Below are 21220 nucleotides of genomic sequence, written 5' to 3'. Positions count from 1 at the left end.
ATACATTATGCTAATATTTGCTCATGCTTTTGATTCAATAAAATATGATATATTAAGTTGTGTGAAGATTTATATTACTGTAATATTAATTAATATTGCTATTTGTTCAGATCTTGTTACTGTAAACACTGTAAAGACATGCTAAACAAGAAATACACTACTGTTAAAATGTATTATTACAAGAATAAAGTTTTATATATAAATGTGTGTGTGTGTGTGCGATAATTATATAATTTAATGTAAATGTATTTAACATTGTTTAATGGGATTCTTACGGAAGAGGATTAGGGCCAAGCAATAATAAAAATAAATAAATAAATAAATAAATAAATAAAAAATTGAAACACGAACAATTGAAAAAAAAATTAAATTTAGAGAAAAAAAGTCGAAATACAACAATAAGTTTCTTGTATAAACTCATTAAATATCGAGAATAAAGTCGTTGTGTTTCAATAAAAAAAAAATCTTTAAATTTAGAGAAAAAAAGTCGAAATACAATCTTAAGAATAAACTCATTAAATATCGAGAATAAAGTCGTTGTGTTTCGAGAAAAAAAAAATCTTTAAATTTAGAGAAAAAAAGTCGAAATACAATCTTGAGAATAAACTCATTAAATATCGAGAATAAAGTCACTGTGTTTCGAGAAAAAAAAAATCTTTAAATTTAGAGAAAAAAAGTCGAAATAAAATCTTAAGAATAAACTCATTAAATATCGAGAATAAAGTCACTGTGTTTCGAGAAAAAAAAAATCTTTAAATTTAGAGAAAAAAAGTCGAAATACAATCTTGAGAATAAACTCATTAAATATCGAGAATAAAGTCGTTGTGTTTCAATAAAAAAAAAATCTTTAAATTTAGAGAAAAAAAGTCGAAATACAATCTTGAGAATAAACTCATTAAATATCGAGAATAAAGTCGTTGTGTTTCGAGAAAAAAAAATCTTTAAATTTAGAGAAAAAAAGTCGAAATACAATCTTAAGAATAAACTCATTAAATATCGAGAATAAAGTCGTTGTGTTTCGAGAAAAGACTCGTTAAATTTTGAGAAAAAAAGTCGAAATACAATCTTGAGAATAAATTAATTCAATTTCGAGAATACAGTCATTGTGCTTTGAGAAAAAAAATCTTTAAATTAAGAGAAAAAAAGTCGAAATACAATCTTGAGAATAAACTCATTAAATATCGAGAATAAAGTCGTTGTGTTTCGAGAAAAAAATCATTAAATTAAGAGAAAAAAAAGTCGAAATACAATCTTGAGAATAAACTCATTAAATATCGAGAATAAAGTCGTTGTGTTTCGAGAAAAAAATCATTAAATTAAGAGAAAAAAAAGTCGAAATACAATCTTGAGAATAAACTCATTAAATATCGAGAATAAAGTCGTTGTGTTTCAAGAAAAAAAAAATCTTTAAATTAAGAGAAAAAAAAAGTCTAAATACAATCTTGAGAATAAACTCATTTTTAAACTCACTCGAGTTTAACCTCGCATTATGATGACTTTAATCTCGAGATGGTTTTATTTTTTTATTATTGCTTGGCCTTAATCCTCTTCCGTAGATTCTAAACAATAAACAGTATGATGTATTTTTATAGGTTATTCCACACACACAAAAAATGATTTTTTCGGTTTCAGGAAGATTTATTTCCGTGATTGCGTGTGTAAAGCTGTGTACCTGCTGTATGTGAGCGTTGTTTGGCCCGTTGATGAAGTCCTCCAGTTCAGTGAGACGGTTTGTTTTAGCCAGCGCAAAGATGAGCTCCGTCTCGACGTAAGACTCTCTGGCTTTACTTCTCGCCATTTGAAGAAACTTCACCAGATCCTCCCAGTTACCTATTAAAACAGACTTTTATTATATTATATTACACTCAGGATATTTATTCAGTGAAATAATGAGGGTATATCATAAAAAACATGATTTTCCATGACATTTAAAAGAGATTTTGATAAAATTATAACATTTACGACTCAAAATATCCTGAAAACTACATTTGGACTGTTTTTAGTTGAAGAAAATTTGACTAACATTTTAAGTGGACTGAAAGGAAGATAAAATGCTACAAAAAGTGCACATTTAATAATAAATCAGCATCAGTGTAATAATGAGACACAGCCACATATAAACAAATATCAGATTGATGTGCAGCATATTATAGAAGCTTTTCAGCAATCATAGCCATTAAAGTCCCCATGAAATCAAAATGGACAATTCATATTATCTATAGATTATTGCAGTTTTTATTCTAAATGATTTATCCGTGCACATCATTTTTGTGTTAAATTCCTGTTGCTGGTAATCTTGAATCAGAATAAGTTCCTCTTGCAGCGTCTCTTCTCTGATGATGTGGGCGGGGCTATAACCTATCACTCACATGAGATCAGCCAATAGCAAACCACAACCATCCAATCAATTCCACACAGACACTATCAAGCCCCGCCCACATGTGTTCCTGTTCCAGAAGCGTTTCACTCGGATATACGACACAATAGGTAAGAAAATACTTTAAAGTCAGTTTCATGGCTAACCCTTTAACCTCTTAACTGTCACCCCCCCTTTTTTGAATAGACATGAAAATGCACATTTCGAACTTAAATGGTTGTAATTCAAGAATGCTTTGGAATATAGACATATGATTGGTCTTGTTTTAAAGAAGACATTTGGCAGATTTTTGTAGAAGTGAAATAAATTAAGAAAGTGAAACAGAAAAAAAGTTATAGAAGTTTGAGTTTATGGAAATGTACAATGTAAAAATATTAATTATTCATATTTTACATAAAATATATATTTTCAAAACCTGGGCTACTCTAAAATGGCAGAAAGATCAAAGCCAAAAATCTGAACAAGTTGTGTTTCAAATTTTAGGTTGATATCTCAAAAAATGAGCTTTCAGTAAGATTTTGTTTGAGTGCAGTACCAAACTTTTTCACTAGGGCACAATCAGACTCCATTACTGCCCATATAAGGGCGCCTGCATTTCCATTCGTGTTTTGAGTGATATGAACCATTATTTTCACAATTTTCATACAATTTCTGAAGTAGAAATCCTATTCAGAAGTAGTATGGGAAGTTTGGCAGATTTTGATATGAATTGAACCTCTAAGAAACACATACAAAGAACACGCATGTAAGTCATAGCTAGCTGCCACGTCACAAATGGTGAATTTATTATTTTTTTTCTTGATATTTCAAACTTTTCAGAAACTTTTTTCCCAAAATAATTGAATGGATGCAATCTTTTGAACTTTTGGCATGAAAACAAACTGAGGTATCTACCATTTTTTCATGATTTTTCATGTTTACTGCTATTTTAAAATAAAGGTCTGAACACGCCTTATGAGTATGAAAATATTCTTGTTGCATATTGATAAATTATGGCTCCTCTGTAATATATTTTGAAAATTAGTCACCAAATATGGAAACTAGAGATTGTAAGCTTTCAAATGATATATAGTTTGTCAATATTATTTAAGGTATTTACTAAGATATTATTGTTTTAAAAATATAGTGGCAAACGTCCCACCTGTGGGACAGTGACAGCATGAAAGTGACGTTGAAATGGTCTTTTCTTGCCTATTGTGATGTATTTATATATATTTTCATTTTTGGGTGAACCTTTAAGCTGGTTTTAGGACGGATCATCTTACCGTTCTTACTGGCGGCCTGCACCACCTCCATGTACGCCGCCGGTTCTCCTGCTTTGATGTACGAGTCGATGGCTTCTTTAACCAGATCTCTCTGAAGCTGAGCCTGAGCGAGCTGACTCCACACCGAACCCTCCCCACACCGCTCCGCAAACTCATACGCCCGGTCCAGATTCCCGATGTGCTCAATCAGAACCTGCAAGCGAGATGACAAGCACCACGTCAATCCAGACGCCTGTGTGTCAGTGAGTGTGTGATAGAACCAGACCGATATATCGGCATGCCGATATTATCGGCCGATATTAGGCATTTTCCAAACTATCGGTATCGGCAGTTATAATGGCCGATAAATGAATATTTCAAAAATAAAATAAAAACGGACGAAACACGCTTCAACCATGTCATGAGTGTTGGAGTTGTATAGTTTGTCCACCAGAGGGCACTCTACAGTCCCTGTTGGCAACACTCGTTGAGTTGGTCATTGCTGGAATAACAATTAAAAGATCATCCCCATCAGTTCTCTTAACTCAAATAATAATGAAAAAATTTGTGACTATCAAGTCCAGTTTTGCTGCTGTTAAATAAGCCGAGAGTGAAGCGGAATTAGCTAGTAATAGTTACGTTACGTTGCTACAGTGTAGTCGACTGACTGTCCTTTTAACTTTTGACAATGTGACTGAAGTATTTCTTTAATAGCGCGTGACAGTTATAGCAATGAGACGTATCATCTCTCCTTGGCCTGTTATATTGAAAATGTATGGTTTAAAATTTGAAGTTTGCTAAATTATGGCTCATCATAGACTAGCTAGCTAATCACAAAGCTAGCTGATGCCACTATCATCAGTCTGTTCTGTTTCTTTTTAAAGTGCATTATCATATTATTTTAGATAAAAGTCATAAATAACTACAAATAACTAATGTTAGGGAAATCTGTTAATGTTTTGTTGCGCGTTTCTTGAAAAATAAATAAATAAAAATATCGGCCGATATATCGGATTTTAAAACCAACAAATATTTGTATCGGTATCGGCCTTCAAAATCCTTTATCGTTCTGGCTCTAGTGTGCGAGTGTGTATTTGTGTACTTGTATCGCTGAGGTGTTGACGTCAAACTTCTTAAAGATGGAGAAGGCCTCTTCGTACAGCTCGTTGCTGATGGCGATGTTAGCGATGTCAGGAGCGTCGTAGTTGTCCAGGCGGTTGATGTACTCCATGACCCGCGTTCGGTCCGCTTTAATGGCCGTCAGTATCAGCAAGTTCTGCAGGTTTCTGTGCATAAACACACGTCAGCATTCAAAGTATGTTCTGCGTAATCGACATCAGCAAACTAGATCGATCCCATTATAATATAATATAATATAATATAATATAATATAATATAATATAATATAATATAATATAATATAATATAATATAATATAATATCTACATGTATTCACTTAGCAGATGCTTTTATCCAAAGCGTCTCACAAATGAGGATGTCAAAATTAAATTAAAATAAAATAGATTCCTTACATCATGATAATATAGCAATAATATAATATAATAATTTACATTTATTCATTTAGCAGATGCTTTTAATCACAGAACTTACAAATAAGGAAATAAAACAATTAATCTAATTTAATGTATTATAAATGTAATAATATAACATAGCAATGTAATGTGTTAAATTTATTAAATAAAATAGAAATAAAATCGATTAATTAAATTAATGATAATATAATATAACAATAATATAATATAATAATTTACATTTATTTATTTAGCAGATGCTTTATTCACAGCACTTACAAATGAGAAAAAAACTTTTAATCTAATTTAATGTATTATAAATGCAATAATATAATATAATATAATATAACAATGTAATGTGTTCAATTTATTCTTTTAGCAGAGGTTTTAATTCAAAGGTACTTACAAATTAAAACACAAAAAAGCTATTAATCATCTAATAACATAATATGACGTCATATAATATAATTAGTGCTGTCAAATCGATTGATCGCAATTAATCACATCTAACATAAAAGTTTGTTTATATAAAGTGTGTGTGTATATTATTATACGGTTTATTATACTGTAAATGTGTGTATACACACACACGCACACTCAGTCTCTACATACAATATATACACACACACATATATTATATAAACACAAAAATATTCAGTCAGTCAGGAAATTTATTTCACTTACACATTTCTTTAGATTTTTGCTTTTGTATTTTAATCATCATATATTTAATTCTGCCCATTCGCCCCTTCCTGTGTGGACTGACCTGTGCTCGCTAAATATGGAGTTGTCCAGAACGATCTTCTCCAGGAGTTCGATGAGCTCGTTGGGCAAATCCGCCGTCATGAACGCCTTCACCGTCACAGACACTTCCTCGGGATCCTGCGTCTCCGGCAGAGCCGTCTGAACCACCTGTGCACAAATGGTTAAATCATTAATGTAATCATTTAAATCATTTATAAAGTTAATAACTGGGAAATTGACTATATATGTCAGTGATAAAAGTAAAGTGTTATTATTATCTAATTAAAAAAAAAAAATAATAAATGTATTATTTGTATATTATTTTAGTTATATTATTTTATTTACATTATATTTTTAAACCTTTTTTATTTAAATCGCTCAAAGTTTGACTAGGATGATATTATGCAGAATAATAACATCAGGCTTTATTTTCTCCAATGAAACAGTAAAAAAGGGTATTTAACAACACTAAAATAATAATAAAATCGAATAAAAAAATATATAAATAATAAAAACTACAACTTAAATTATAAACTATTTAAATCATTTCGATAAAAAAAAGTAATATTTAAAAATACCAAAATGAATCATATTAATTAAATAATTGTCTTTTTAATATGCTAACAGTTACCAACAAGAACACATTCTTAAAGATAACTTATTTAGCAAGTGATGGTATTCCTACTTCTAATTTATCGGATAGTGTCTCTATATTCACGTTAGGAAAAGAGAACGACCCTCATTATAAAAAAGGCCAGGTAACAGTTTTACATTTACATTAATGTGTGAGTTTTTTTCCTGTATCTATACGAGGCGAGCTCCAGATACATAAGAAATCAGCCATTGATACGTATTAGTAAATGTTGAAAATTATGAAGTATTTTTCAATCATAATTCATGTTAACTAAGGTAATGAACCTCGTTGTAAAGTGTTACCAATATTTTATATGGTCAATGCATATATTGCAGTATATAAGCACCAGTTTCCCATATGGAAATGTATTATGTAATATATCGCATTATATTTGTGAGTTTCTTCCCATATATTGTTGTTCTGTGAGTGTGATGTTTGCAGATGTGGGACTCATGCCTGGTCGATCAGTGGCCGTCTGTAGGGGTTTGACTCCTGCAAAACCTCAGCCCACAGATCCGGGTCTTTCCGGCGCACCAGGTACCGAGACTCGCTCTTAAACAACGAGTTCTCATTGCACACCTACAAGAGAGTAACAAGATACATTACAACTCCAGTTATGTAATCAGATTACATTTTCAAGTAACTAGTAAAGCATTGCATTACTTTTAAAATTTACAACAAATTATCTTTTTCAAATACTGTAAGTAATGCAAGTTACTTTGCTTTCCCATTTATTGTCTGACAGCTCTCTTGTCCCAATGTTGAGTAAAAGTGCAGAGGTGTTGTGTGTGAACGTGATGGTCATTGTAGTTCTAGACTAAATGTGAGCGTGCATTTACTCACTTGCACAAAAAAGATTCAGTATTCCTTAAAAATGAATCAGACAATGCAAACATCCAAAAATTAAATAAACAAAGCAAATATTTTTATGCATTTAATCTCACCTTTTTGACCAATTTAAAATTGCTGCTAAAGCAAAAATGACTTTATATATTTAGCTTTTATTAGTGGTGTTAAACTTTTTTCTTCTGTTATCCAGAATATCAGCACAGCTGAAAGGTTTGTTTGAGCGGCGCCAGAGCTCGTCTACGGAAAGCCTGGCCACTCCCTATTAAGTCCTATAGATACAGTCGGTTGGTCTGGGAACCAGTGTTGTAGTCGAGACCACCTCACTCGAGTCCGAGTCGACACCGAGTCCATAGAGAGTCGAGTCCGAGTCCAGTCCGAGACCAGAGACGGTCGAGTCCGAGTCGAGACCGAGACCAGTGAGGGTTGATTACCTAATTTACTTTTATTTACTTAGAGAAATCCTTTTTTTTTTTTACTGAATTTACTTAGAGTTTAAAAAATATGATCAGTTTAGGGTAAAAAGGCCACATAGTAGGTTGTGTTAAAAGTAATTTTATTACAATTGGTCATGCGCAGTTGCGCACTAGAAAATCACCAATCACTGGGCGTGTCAATCAATTTAAAGAAATATTTTATTAACATACATTAATAATCATGAAAAATATTTTTAATTGATTTTTTAATTTTTAATATTAATTAATATAATATAATATAATATCTACATGTATTCACTTAGCAGATGCTTTTATCCAAAGCGTCTCACAAATGAGGATGTCAAAATTAAATAAAAATAAAATAGATTCCTTACATCATGATAATATAGCAATAATATAATATAATAATTTACATTTATTCATTTAGCAGATGCTTTTAATCACAGAACTTACAAATGAGGAAATAAAACAATTAATCTAATTTAATGTATTATAAATGTAATAATATAACATAACAATGTAATGTGTTAAATTTATTAAATAAAATAAAAATAAAATAGATTAATTAAATTAATGATAATATAATATAACAATAATATAATATACTAATTTACATTTATTCATTTAGCAGATGCTTTTATTCACAGAACTTACAAATGAGAAAAAAACTTTTAATCTAATTTAATGTATTGTAAACGTAATAATCATGAAAAATATTTTGAATTGAACTCGAGTGGACTCAGGAATAATTCCGAGTCCTAAAAAAAAAATGTTCCGAGTACGAGTCAATTCCGAGTCCAAATCCACACGAGTCCATGACAAGACCAAGAGTCAGACCATTAAAATATGGTCTCGAGACCGAGTCCGAGTCTCGAGTACTACAACTCTGGTGGGAACGCCCCGTCACGTGATGTGAATTTAGCCCGTGGGGGAAAACATTGCCTTGGCGCTCATTGAAATACATGCGACAATCATGCCGAAGGGTTGCGGTGTCGTTTTCTGTACCACCAATAAACTAACAAATTATAAATTGAAGTTCTACAGCCTTTCTTACATACATACAGAACCGGATAGGAGGACAAAATGGCAAAATTAATCACAGCTATATTATTAGATTACTGTGTGAGTAGAGGTCCCTGTGTGATATAGTAGATGTTTAACTTGTATTAGGCAGTGGGCCAGATTTGTCTGACGTTACATCCCTTACGAAAAAGAACTATAGTAATCCTATGGCTATTAGTATTCTATAGTGTATAATACTTCTGTGAGTTTCTTTAATACCTTCTAGGCTATGTCCCAAAATACTATAGTATTCCTATAGGATTAACGTTACTATAATATTTTGTCCTAAAAATACTACAAGATTCCTTTAGTTGTTTTCATAAGGGATGTCTCAGTCACATTGGCGTTATCAGATCTGTGAGAATTCGGATACTGTCAGCAAAGTCCCTGTGCTACTGATCACCGTTTTACAAAAGGATTAATAGTTTGGAGTGAAGCATACGTACAATTGGTAAGTGACATTATACGCAAGTTGATTGAGTAATAGGCTTGTGTTGCCGGTAGCTTCCGCGATGTCTTACCTAGGGTTGGGTATCGAGAATCGAGTATCGATTGGAACCGGGACTAACTTTTCGTTTTTCCCGGAATCGTTCAAAAGTTAAAATTTCGCTTCCTAGTTTCGATATTCACAGTCTGCCGACCAGAAGAAGAAACCGCTGAACAACACCAACGAAGAAGCGTCTACCGGAAGTGTTGGCATAACCGCGCGAGTCGAACATGAGTAGCTTACGTCGGCGGTCCAAAGCTTCACTTTTCTAAAAATAACGAAATCTCGGCAAAATGCAAAATTTGTGACAAAAGGAGTATTTCCTTCAGAAAGACCGTTGGTTAGCAAGGTTAGCTAAAGTTTTTTGACCCTGCCTCTTAAAAGAATCGGAATCGAGAATCGTTGGGAACCGGAATCGAAACAAGGAATCGGAATCAGAATCGTTCAAATTCAAACGATACCCAACCCTAGTCTTACCTGGAGATTCAACCAGATAACAATAGTCTGGAAACGACACTTGGGTCATTGACCCAGTTTTTAATTAAATAAGGGCAATCATAACCTATTACAGTTAATTTTGCAATGTACCGTTGCCGGTCGGCAGGCATAAATGACTCGCAATATGACATTTTTGTCATTCAAATACATATGGTCGCGCTGCTCGCCGACCACGCCCCCCAACTATGACGCGTTGCCGACTGTATGTATTAAACAGAATTGTGGTTGTAGTAACCAGAACGATGGACATCTTCAAAGAATTGAACTCCTCTTATTTAATGTAATTATATATGTATACTGTATACCTACCTCCTTTATGTTGTGTTATGTTTCTTCTTTTATTTTTATATGTAATTCTAATGTTCTTTAATTTCATTGATAAGAATGTTAACTTTAATGTTTTATATTGTATGGTGCATTGGAATAATTTGGAAAATATATGTGATTTGTTGTTTCTAATGTATTAATATATAATTTTGGAAATAAAAGAAAAAAAAAATAGAAAAAAAAATTGTGGTTGTAGTTCCGCCAGAGTTCCACTGGGGGCGATCATCCGAGTGCAAAATGAATGGGAGTCTATGGAACTAGACGGCTAAATGCGTCTCTTTCACCCGATTGCCGTTGAGAAATCTCAGATTTGATAGTAAGTTCAACATGGGTTATAGGTCAAAAGTTGAATGAACGAGTACTTATGTCCTTTCGATTTCTTACAGGTTGACAAAAACTGCCCGACAGCCGACAGTCGGCTTAAAGAAATCTAACACCCAACAATGTGTAATTTCTTTGCATCTCATTTGCAATCTATATTTATGAATTATACAATATTATATTAATTATACAAAGTATAGGCTTTGTGTAATTTTCTTTAGAAAGTGACCAAAAAGACATTTAACTCCAGCTCACCATGGGTGTCGCCAAACTGCTCTGTCTTTTTCCAAAAAGATTGTTTTTATAAATTACTTTCAGGGCCAGTTTTGGTTATAAATGAGGCCCCAGGTGAGAAAAAGTAAAAGCATTACTAAATAACGCCATTAGTAACTTTTTAAGGGAGTAACGCAATATTATACTGCAAAGTAACTTTCCCCGACACTGATTATAAAGGACATTTATCTATGCAAATGGATGTGAACCTGTATGAGCTCCCGGTCACACTGTCCTCTCTCATAGCACACGAAGGCCAGGTGCGGGTCCCTCTTCTCGCAGTATCGGCCCACGTTGGCGCTGTCGTAGTGCAGGTTCTCTCGGAGGAAGCGCTCAGGACTGTTGTTACTGTCTATGTAGATCTTCATCAAGGCATTGTGGGTAGCAGGTTCTTCACAGCCATCCTGAACTCGAGATTCCAGCCAGGACAAGAGCAGCTTCAGGCTGGACACAACGAGCACAGAGACACGGATCGGTCAAAAAATAAGTCATAAATAAATATAGTTATTTAATATATCTGGAATATGAGTCATTTTTAACTCCTAAAGGGCTGATTTCATATATTTTTATTTTATTTTAGATATAATTAATACATTTTTTTTATTTTATATATATCAAATATTATTATTATATATATAAAATATTTATGACGCATTGAATAGTTATATAATAAATAAATATAATACATTTTATAGGTAATATATTTTCAATTGATCCAAATACTTAATTTAAATACCATTTAACTGTTTAAATACTGATAATTCTACGTTAAAAACATATTATATGATGTTATGTTATATTGTATTTAATATATTATAAATATAATCATAAATATGCATTGCTTCTAATGACTTTTTACTAGGGCTGTGCAAAAATTAATTGCGATTAATCGCATCCAAAATAAAAGTCTGTGTTTACATAATATATTTGTGTGTGCTGTATATAATTATTTTGTATATATAAATACACACACATGCATGTATATATTTAAGAAAATGTGTTATTCATATATCAAATATTTATATTTATATAATATAGATTATGTATTTATATATATATACAGAATTTAAGCGCAAATAATTCTTAAATATATACATGCATGCATAGGTATTTATATATACAAAATAATTATATACAGCACACACAAATATATTATGTAAACACAGACTTTTATTTTGGATGCGATTAATCGCAATTAATTTTTGCACAGCCCTACTTTTTACACAAACTGCTATAAAAATGTATTTTTTCACGTGAAAATGCATGTTTAAGTCTTGAGAAGAGGAAGGATAGGGCAGGTTGTACCGGTTTCTTTTCTCCACTTCCTCCACCAGCTGGTCGGTGCTGAAATCTCCTCGTACGGCCAGGATCAGACTCTTAATGGTGTCCTCTGAGCAGTCGACGTCCAGCAGACCCCCGACCACCACCGGCAGCCGGCTGGGGTTCACCTGCACATCAGATCTGCACGATTAATCGCAATCAAACCGCGCGCCATTTGGCAAAGGCTGCGATTTCTTTGTCAGAGCAGCGGCTGATCGGTGGTAAATGCTCCATCTGAACACCAGAGGGCGTCTCTCACACACACACACACACACACACACACACACAATGTCCATGTCTTTCTGTCTTCAGTCGAAAAGAAATGAAGGTTTTTGATGAAAACATTCCAGGATTTTTCTCCATATAATGGACTTCAATGGGAACCAAACGGTTCAAGGTCCAAATGAGAGTTTCAGTGCGGCTTCAAAGGGCTTTAAACGACACCAGACGATGAATAAGAGTCTTATTGATCCCTCATTTCAAAAATGAATAAAAAAGTTTGTTTTATAAGCACAAATGCTTGCCTTGTGACGCGCGTTCGTCACGCCACGTAATACGCAAATATGTTGAAAAGGTCTCACAGAACAGCAAGGCAAGCATTTGTGCTTGTAAAACAATTTTTTTTTTTTATTTATTAAATGAGCGCTCGTTTCACTAAATAAGACCCTTATTCATCGTCTGGTGTCGTTTAAAGCTGCACTGAAACTCATTTGGACCTTGAACCGTTTGGACCCCATTGAAGTCCATTATATTGCGATTAATCGTGCAGCCCACATGTGGATACCTCAAATACATGATTCATTGACGTGTTCGTGTTTGTTGCGTTGGTTGTACCTTCTGCACGTAGATCTCGATGTATTTCTGCAGGCTGTTGCGGTACAGGTACAGAACCAGATCGTGGACGAAGTCGAAGCGGTCGCACACGATGATGAGAGGAAGCTGATCGGTGAGCTTGGCTTCCTGTGCAACGACACGTGTATCGTTATTGTACATCGATCGAGATAAAACCCAGTTCTCAATTGAGGAAGTTCAAGATAAAACCTTGAGGAAGTTCTTGACGCGCTCGGCGTCGTAGCAGTTGCTCTCTCGACAGATGCGCTCCACCTCTTTGATCTGGCCCGTCTTACACGCCGCCTGGATGTATTTGAAATGCACATCTGGGTCTTGACTGAAGTTCACGATAGATCCCAGAAAATAAAACAGGCCTGAAAGAGAGGAAGAATATTTCACCAAAGCAACCTTGATCTCTGAAGCTTTAAAGTGCCCCTATTATGCTGTTCCTACTGTTGTTTTGGCGTCTCCTACAATAGATTCACATGCATCCAAGGTCAAAAACACTCTCATTTTCTCATAATCTCCACTGCGGCATCAGCTCTTTTCTCTCAGTGTCTGAAACGGTGTCAGCTCCGCCTCTCTGAGAGCTGCTCTGCTGTGATTGGCCAAAAAGCAAAAGTGGATTTTAGAGCCCAACCGATAAAGGATTTTGAAGGCCGATACCGATACAAATATTTTTGGGTTTTAAAATCCGATATTCCGATATATCGGCGGATATTTTTTTTTTTAATTAAATATTGTTGGATTTCACACACGTGTAAAAGAAAAGCTAACTTTTCTGCACAAGATACGTTTGATACTTCTTCTCTAGGGCTGGGTATTGAGACAAATTTCACAATTCGATTCGATTTCGATTCACAAGCTTGCAATTCGATTCGATTTCGATTACGATTCGATTCAATATCGATTATTTTGGATATCAGTTACAATAAATGGCAATTTTTCTCAAGGGAATCAAATCTCTTAAATGCTGTAAACTATGGTCTATATATATAGTCTAGTTGTAGCCTACTAGGCTTCATTAACCTAATATGAAGGTAATAATTAACTGTTTTGTAGCTATATACAAACACTTAAAATACACTTTTATTTATTTTTATAATAAGATTATATGAAATATAAACATTTAAATGGTGGCTGTCATAAAAACTTGCCAGATTTATTCAAATATGCATTAAATATTGAAGAGCACTAACGAGTGTGGACTAACGAGTTGATGTGGGTTTTCTGAGGTAAATATGACGATACATTGATTACAAGCTGTTTAACTGACGTCTTTCCACGGTTGAAACGCTGATTGAGCGAATCAATGTGACATGATCCAGATTTGGATAAGTTGTCCTCTATCTTTAACACACTTTCAGATGCTCATTCATGTTTATTTGGCGCTGTAACTGGTATTATTAAGCCGGAAGAGAGATCAGCGCTGCTGCTTCTCCAGAGCGATCTCACGCCACAGCGACAAAACGCTATTTATGTTTTTGAATCTCTAACGAAAATGGACGTAATTTGAAAATTGAGACTTTGTTTCATATCAATAGTAACAAAGGACAAAGATTATTGCGATTTGTTGGGTGCGCGCAGCCGCGATACAATGTCTCATTCATTCAAATGAAACAGGATGACTAATCGATTCTTGAGATTTAAGAATCGATACCGGTTTGTAAAAATGAGAATCGATTAATATCGAGAAATCGATATTTATTACCCAGCCCTATTCTTCTCTATGTCTAAATGTTCACTCCTCGCAAGTATAACTTACATTTTACAATGCAGGGACTGTAACTAGAGATATGCTAGTTATAAATACAGTAATCATTACTTTATTTAGGCAGAAAAAGTTCATTGTGGTTTCCAAGCTCATTAATGTTAACGTTAGCGGTCTTCCACTGATGACAGTGGCATTAGCTAGCTTTGTGGCTAGTCTATGATGAGCCATAATTTAGCAATAGATAACATCATACTGCAAATTGTAAAACATACATTTTCAATATAACAGGCCAAGGAGAGATGATTGAAGCGTGTTTCGTCCATGTTTATTTTATTTTTTAAATATTAATTTATCGGCCATTATAACTGCCGATACCGATATTATGGAAAATGCCTAATATCGGCCGATAATATCGGTCTGGCTCTTTTGCTTTGTCTTCTCCACATGAACAACACGAACCAAACTCTTCCAGTCTCAGATACACTACAGTGATTGAGGGCGGAGCTAAGAGGCACTGTTCAGCCAATCAAAACCAGAGGCTGGCATTATGCAAATGAGTTCCAAACCTAACTGAGACTGAATTACTGACGACTCGTTTCAGTCCAGAATCACGTCATTATTTTAAAAGATAAAAACTCTCTTTATCTGCACTGAAACTTTACATTCACGAACGGCTCTAACACACACTTCATGAAAGATCATATCCCAGAAATCATAATACAGGCACTTTAAATACACAGGTTTATGAGCGTCTCACCCTCGTAACTCTTAAAGGACTCGAACAGCTCCACCAGTGTTTGCGTGCCCAGCTGCTCGTGGTACTTGGTCGCGACCTGAACGCTCAACTGCAGGTTCTGCCGCAGGTTTGCCGCCAGCATCGCTCGCAAACACTCCACTGAGTCGCCGACAGACAGAGAGCCGAAGAAATTCAACAACCACTGCGAGAAGCAGAAGAACACACAACGTTCAACACTACTCTTATTTAGCTCACACACTAGCACGCACACACACTCTCTCACCTCTGGGTTGAGCAGGTGTGTGTGTACGATGGTTCGTTTGATGTCGTAGGGGTCGGTGTAATGCTCCAGCGCCCTCTGCAGTAAACCGGCTTTCTCACACAGCTGAGCGATGTGAGCGCGGTCGTAGTGTGTGAACATCTGATTACCCAGGATCGCATCTGCGACCTGCAAACACACACCAGGCTCAGAGACGCAGCGTGAAGGGTTTATCGCTGCATCAGATCCTCCTGGGAATCTTACTGACAAGTTCAGAAGTCGATATTATGATGTGATGTGCATTTGGATGATCAAGACGGCCAAAAAACATCATTTCTCTCTCTCACTTCCTGAAATCTGTGTGTTCTTACAACCCTTTAAAGAGATACGCTAGGACAAAACAGCTAAATTAACTGCACTTTTAGCAACAAAACACAAACTCAACATTTTCTTAATTGTGACTGATTTTTCAATTTTTAATTTACATGGCTCAATCTCTGCTGTGTTACTATTTTTAACTTTTAAAAATACATTTCATTAACTGAAATAAAATAAAAAATAAAAATATGAAAATTAAATTAAATTGAAAATGTTGCGTTGGAAAATAACTAAAATAAAAAAGTACTAAAATTACAACAAAAAAAAGAAATAAAAATAAATTAAAGCTAATAGAAAAAACTAATACAAATGGCAAAAGCACATTTATTTAATAAATATTCAATTAAATTAACTAAAATATAATAAAAAATAAAAAACAAAAATAAATAAGTTTAAGTACTAAAATTACACACAAAAAATCCGAAATAAAAAAAACTAAAGCTAATTAGAAATAATAAAAATGGCAAAAGGACATTTATTTAATAAATATTAAATTAAATTAAAAATGTTGTGCTGGAAACTAACTAAAATAAATAAGTTTAAGTACTAAAATTACACACAAAAAAATCAGAAAAAAAATAAAAATTAAAGTTAAATAGAAAAAAAACTAATAAAAATGACAAAAGCACATAACAAAACACAAACAAATAAAAACAATTAAATAAAAAAATATAAATGATTTATACATATGAATAAATACTACTAAAAATAACACAGGTTCTTAGATGAAGGTCCACAACTAAAAATATAAATTTAAGACCAATTAATAAATACCACGATAATATATCAATAATAGTAAAATAACACAGGTCTTCAGATGGTCATTAGTCCCAGATACAAAGATATTGTGCTCACTCATCACTCTGACATTAGCTTCACCTGAGGGGCGTGGATGAGGTTCATCTCCAGGAGGCGTGTCTGAAGAGGCCCCTCCTCCGGCCGGTTGCTCTTCAGAGCGTCCAATAGGAATGAAGTACACTGCTGCACTAGCGGAGCCTCCATGAAGACATCAACCACCTGACACACACACACAGTCAAACCTAAATATATTCAGACATCTTCAACATTTCTCACATTATCACAGTTATATAACTGAAATGGCCGAGTGAGTGTGTTTGTGACCTGGCTGATGTTGACCAGCGGTTCTTCATCCTGGACCAGCATCTGAGCAAACTGAAGCCCCTGATCCGGACCGGATCTCATCACAGTCCTCAACAACATCACCCAGTCTGGAGAATATCCCATCTGCCCCGTAACAACACCACAGGTCAGAGACACAGATCATGGTGGAATCGTGCCTCTATTATGCTTTCTGGGATATGATCTTTCATGAAGTGTGTGTTAGAGCCGTTCGTGAATGTAAAGTTTCAGTGCAGATAAAGAGAGTTTTTGTCTTTTAAAATAATGACGTGATTCTGAACTGAAACGAGTCGTCAGTAATTCAGTCTCAGTTAGGTTTGGAACTCATTTGCATAATGCCAGCCTCTGGTTTTGATTGGCTGAACAGTGGCTCTTAGCTCCGCCCTCAATCACTGTAGTGTATCTGAGACTGGAAGAGTTTGGTTCGTGTTGTTCATGTGGAGAAGACAAAGCAAATCCACTCTGATGAGATTGATACGGTAACACACACGCCATCGTTACTGTTCGTATCAAGAGCTGAGAGTCAGATATGATAATGAGTGTTTGGTTTCTGGCCAATCAGAGCAGAGCAGCTCTCAGAGAGGCGGAGCTTAGAGAGACTGAACCCTTGATCGGAGAGCTGATGCTGCAGTGAAGATTATGAGAACATTAAAGTGTTGTTTGACCTTGGATGCATGTGAACCAGTTGTAGGAGACACCAAAACAAAATAAGAAACATTAAAAATAGCATAATATGGGCACTTTAAAAGAAAGCTGGTACCTTCTTAGCATAGAGAACTATCTTCTGGAATTGACCGGTCTCAGCAAAGCACTGAATGACTTTAGCAGGAACATTCGCGCGGAGATAAACGCTGAGGGCCAGAGTGATGTCAGCGGCCTTCACCAGATCACCCAACTCCTCCGAGCACTCCAGCTGCAGTGCATCATGGGAAAAAGATGACCAGATGACAGCAATCCATCACTCATGAGTCAGACAGACAGACAGACAGACAGACAGACAGACAGACAGACAGACAGACAGACAGACAGACAGACAGATAGATAGATAGATAGATAGATAGATAGATAGATAGATAGATAGATAGATAGATAGATAGATAGATAGATAGATAGATAGATAGATAGATAGATGTAATTTAAGTTGTTATAATACTTTGTTATTTTTACTGTCTTCACTATACTATGTGTTACAAGCTTTGGCAATATTGTAATATGTACAGTCATGCCAATAAAGCAATTTGAATTGAATTGAATTGATAGATAGATAGATAGATAGATAGATAGATAGATAGATAGATAGATAGATAGATAGATAGATAGATAGATAGATAGACTGAGAGATAGATAGACTGAGAGATAGATAGACTGAGAGATAGATAGATAGATAGATAGATAGATAGATAGATAGATAGATAGATAGATAGATAGATAGATAGATAGATAGATAGATAGATAGATAGATAGATAGATAGATAGATAGATAGATAGATAGATAGATAGATGGAACAACAGATAGATAGATAGATAGATAGATAGATAGATAGAACAACAGGTAGATAGATAGATAGATAGATAGATAGATAGATAGATAGATAGATAGATAGATAGATAGATAGATAGATAGATAGATAGATAGATAGATAGAACAACAGATAGATAGATAAATAGATAGATAGATAGATAGATAGATAGATAGATAGACAGACAGACAGACAGACAGACAGACAGACAGACAGACAGACAGACAGACAGACAGACAGACAGACAGATAGATAGATAGATAGATAGATAGATAGATAGATAGATAGATAGATAGATAGATAGATAGATAGATAGATAGATAGATAGAACAACAGATAGATAGATAGATAGATAGATAGATAGATAGATAGATAGATAGATAGATAGATAGATAGATAGATAGAACAACAGATAGATAGATAGATAGATAGATAGATAGATAGATAGATAGATAGATAGATAGATAGATAGATAGATAGATAGATAGATAGACTGAGAGATAGATAGACTGAGAGATAGATAGACTGAGAGATAGATAGATAGATAGATAGATAGATAGATAGATAGATAGATAGATAGATAGATAGATAGATAGATAGATAGATAGATAGATAGATAGATAGATAGATAGATAGATAGATAGATAGATAGATAGATAGATAGATAGATAGACTGAGAGATAGATAGACTGAGAGATAGATAGACTGAGAGATAGATAGATAGATAGATAGATAGATAGATAGATAGATAGATAGATAGATAGATAGATAGATAGATAGATAGATAGATAGATAGATAGATAGATAGATAGATAGATAGATAGATAGATAGATAGATCTTAATCTTAGGTGGATCTAAAAGCTAACTTGATTTTAAACTTACTTTTAACTTGCATCTCAAAATACTGTCTAAACCTAACTTTCTTTTTCACAAACTTCTATAAATACGGAATTATATTAAAAATAAATGTATAAAACAAGAATTGATAAGTAACAAGTGAGAAACAGGAATGGTAACAGCACACCTTCTCTCCCTTGAGCCACTTCTCCAGGAGCTGTTTGCGTCCCTGTTGCAGCACCGGCCTGCAGAGCTCCACCGACTCCAGCTTATTGAGCTGCCCGCGGTCCAGCAGAACCCCGAAATACTGCAGTAACGGAGACGCCTGCGTGCCCTGAGCCGGCACCGCCTGGAACCTGCGGATGGTGTCCGCCGTACGCAAGACACCCTGAGCGTCCAGTCGTACACAGAGAGAGAGAGCATTCAGAGATGACAGCAAACGTTTGTGTTGAAAGTTACATTTAGGATTGATTTTAAAGTATTATTACTGGTATATAAATCATTTACAGTTTTTTACAGTCGCTAGGACACATTTCTCAATACTTAGGTCACTTTTTCAAAACTCTTCACACAGTTCTCCAAACCAGCTTTCAGCTCAGCACAGCAGTTAATTTCACATTCAAAACGCACTAAAACTACCAAAACACTTCATTCATTTCTCAAATCAACACATTCTTCCAAAACACTAGCAAAGGTTGACAGCCAACAAACACACTTTGTCACCCACAAAACAATGACCTAAAGAACACTAACAACATGTAGCATTATACAATCTTTGTTTATAATTCACTGCAATAGAGTTTATTGGAATGAATCAGACATGATGCAGAATGCTTCAATATATTTTATTTTTATTTTTTTGCACTGAGCACAATACAAAACTCTTCAGCAGTTGTCTCCTTTTGTAATGAAATAGAAAGAGTAACACCTGTGTAGATGTTCATCTACAATGAGAATCAGCTGTGGTTGGTCCAATTGTCCACTTATTTTTATAGCATTTAATTTTAAGATGCGAAATATATTTCATTAAAATATTACTGTAAAAATGTAGCAAATTGCTGTTTTTTATTATGTTATTGTTTTGAACATAAGTTTAACAGTTTTGAAAACAGTGTGTAAGCATATGCAAATTGGCCTATAGGAACACAGAGTTTTGGCGGTTGTTGTGTCGAAGTGAGAAAAGAATTAATGTAATTTGAAAGATGTAGTCATTGAATGCATTTTGTGCCAAAGCAATGATAATTGATCCACAGTTTAGCCCACATATACTTCTGTTGTGCTCACTGTGTGAAGAGTTTTGAAAAAGTGACCTAAGTATTGAGAAATGTGTCCTAGCGACTGTAAAAAACTGCAATGGGTTAGGACCTCAATATATTGCAGATATGCTCACTGAATATAAACCCAACAGATCACTCAGATCATTAGGATCACATTAGCTAGAAATACCAAGGGTTCACTCTAAGCATGGAGAGTCTGCTTTTAGCTATTATGCTGAACCAGCTTCCAGAAGAGATCAGCTGTGCTCCTACAGTAGTCACATTTAAATCCAGACTCAAAACACATCTGTTTAGCTGTGCATTTACTGAATGAGCACTGTGCCTGTTCTTCATTTTATTCTAAATGGTTTTAATTTACTGTATTTTATTTTTATCATAATTTTTATTTTTCATTATTTCTTATTTTTTATTCTAAACTGTTTTAA

At 34.3% G+C, this 21220-nt stretch overlaps 1 protein-coding gene across 5 annotated transcripts in view; it reads right to left on the bottom strand.

Moving 5' to 3' along the window:
• The window catches only part of cltcl1 (clathrin heavy chain like 1), a 53463-nt gene that overhangs the window by 12934 nt on the left and 19309 nt on the right, over positions 1-21220 (bottom strand). For all 5 annotated transcript variants that reach the window (XM_089119896.1, XM_039686628.2, XM_039686630.2 and 2 more), the window contains 15 exons: positions 19706-19906; positions 17921-18073; positions 17143-17265; positions 16900-17037; positions 15667-15831; positions 15405-15585; positions 13144-13307; positions 12937-13062; positions 12088-12230; positions 10992-11226; positions 6988-7110; positions 5920-6065; positions 4724-4907; positions 3643-3835; positions 1673-1830 (listed from right to left, as the gene is read on the bottom strand). In XM_089119896.1, coding sequence (XP_088976022.1) covers positions 1673-1830; positions 3643-3835; positions 4724-4907; positions 5920-6065; positions 6988-7110; positions 10992-11226; positions 12088-12230; positions 12937-13062; positions 13144-13307; positions 15405-15585; positions 15667-15831; positions 16900-17037; positions 17143-17265; positions 17921-18073; positions 19706-19906 — 2433 coding nt within the window. The remainder of the gene's footprint in view (positions 1-1672; positions 1831-3642; positions 3836-4723; positions 4908-5919; positions 6066-6987; positions 7111-10991; positions 11227-12087; positions 12231-12936; positions 13063-13143; positions 13308-15404; positions 15586-15666; positions 15832-16899; positions 17038-17142; positions 17266-17920; positions 18074-19705; positions 19907-21220) is intronic.

Source organism: Pimephales promelas, chromosome 14, assembly GCF_988280905.1.
Source record: "Pimephales promelas chromosome 14, fPimPro1.hap1.1, whole genome shotgun sequence".
Lineage (NCBI taxonomy): Eukaryota > Metazoa > Chordata > Actinopteri > Cypriniformes > Leuciscidae > Pimephales > Pimephales promelas.
Note: the sequence above shows the minus strand (reverse complement) of the source record. Positions and strands in the feature narration are given on the sequence as shown.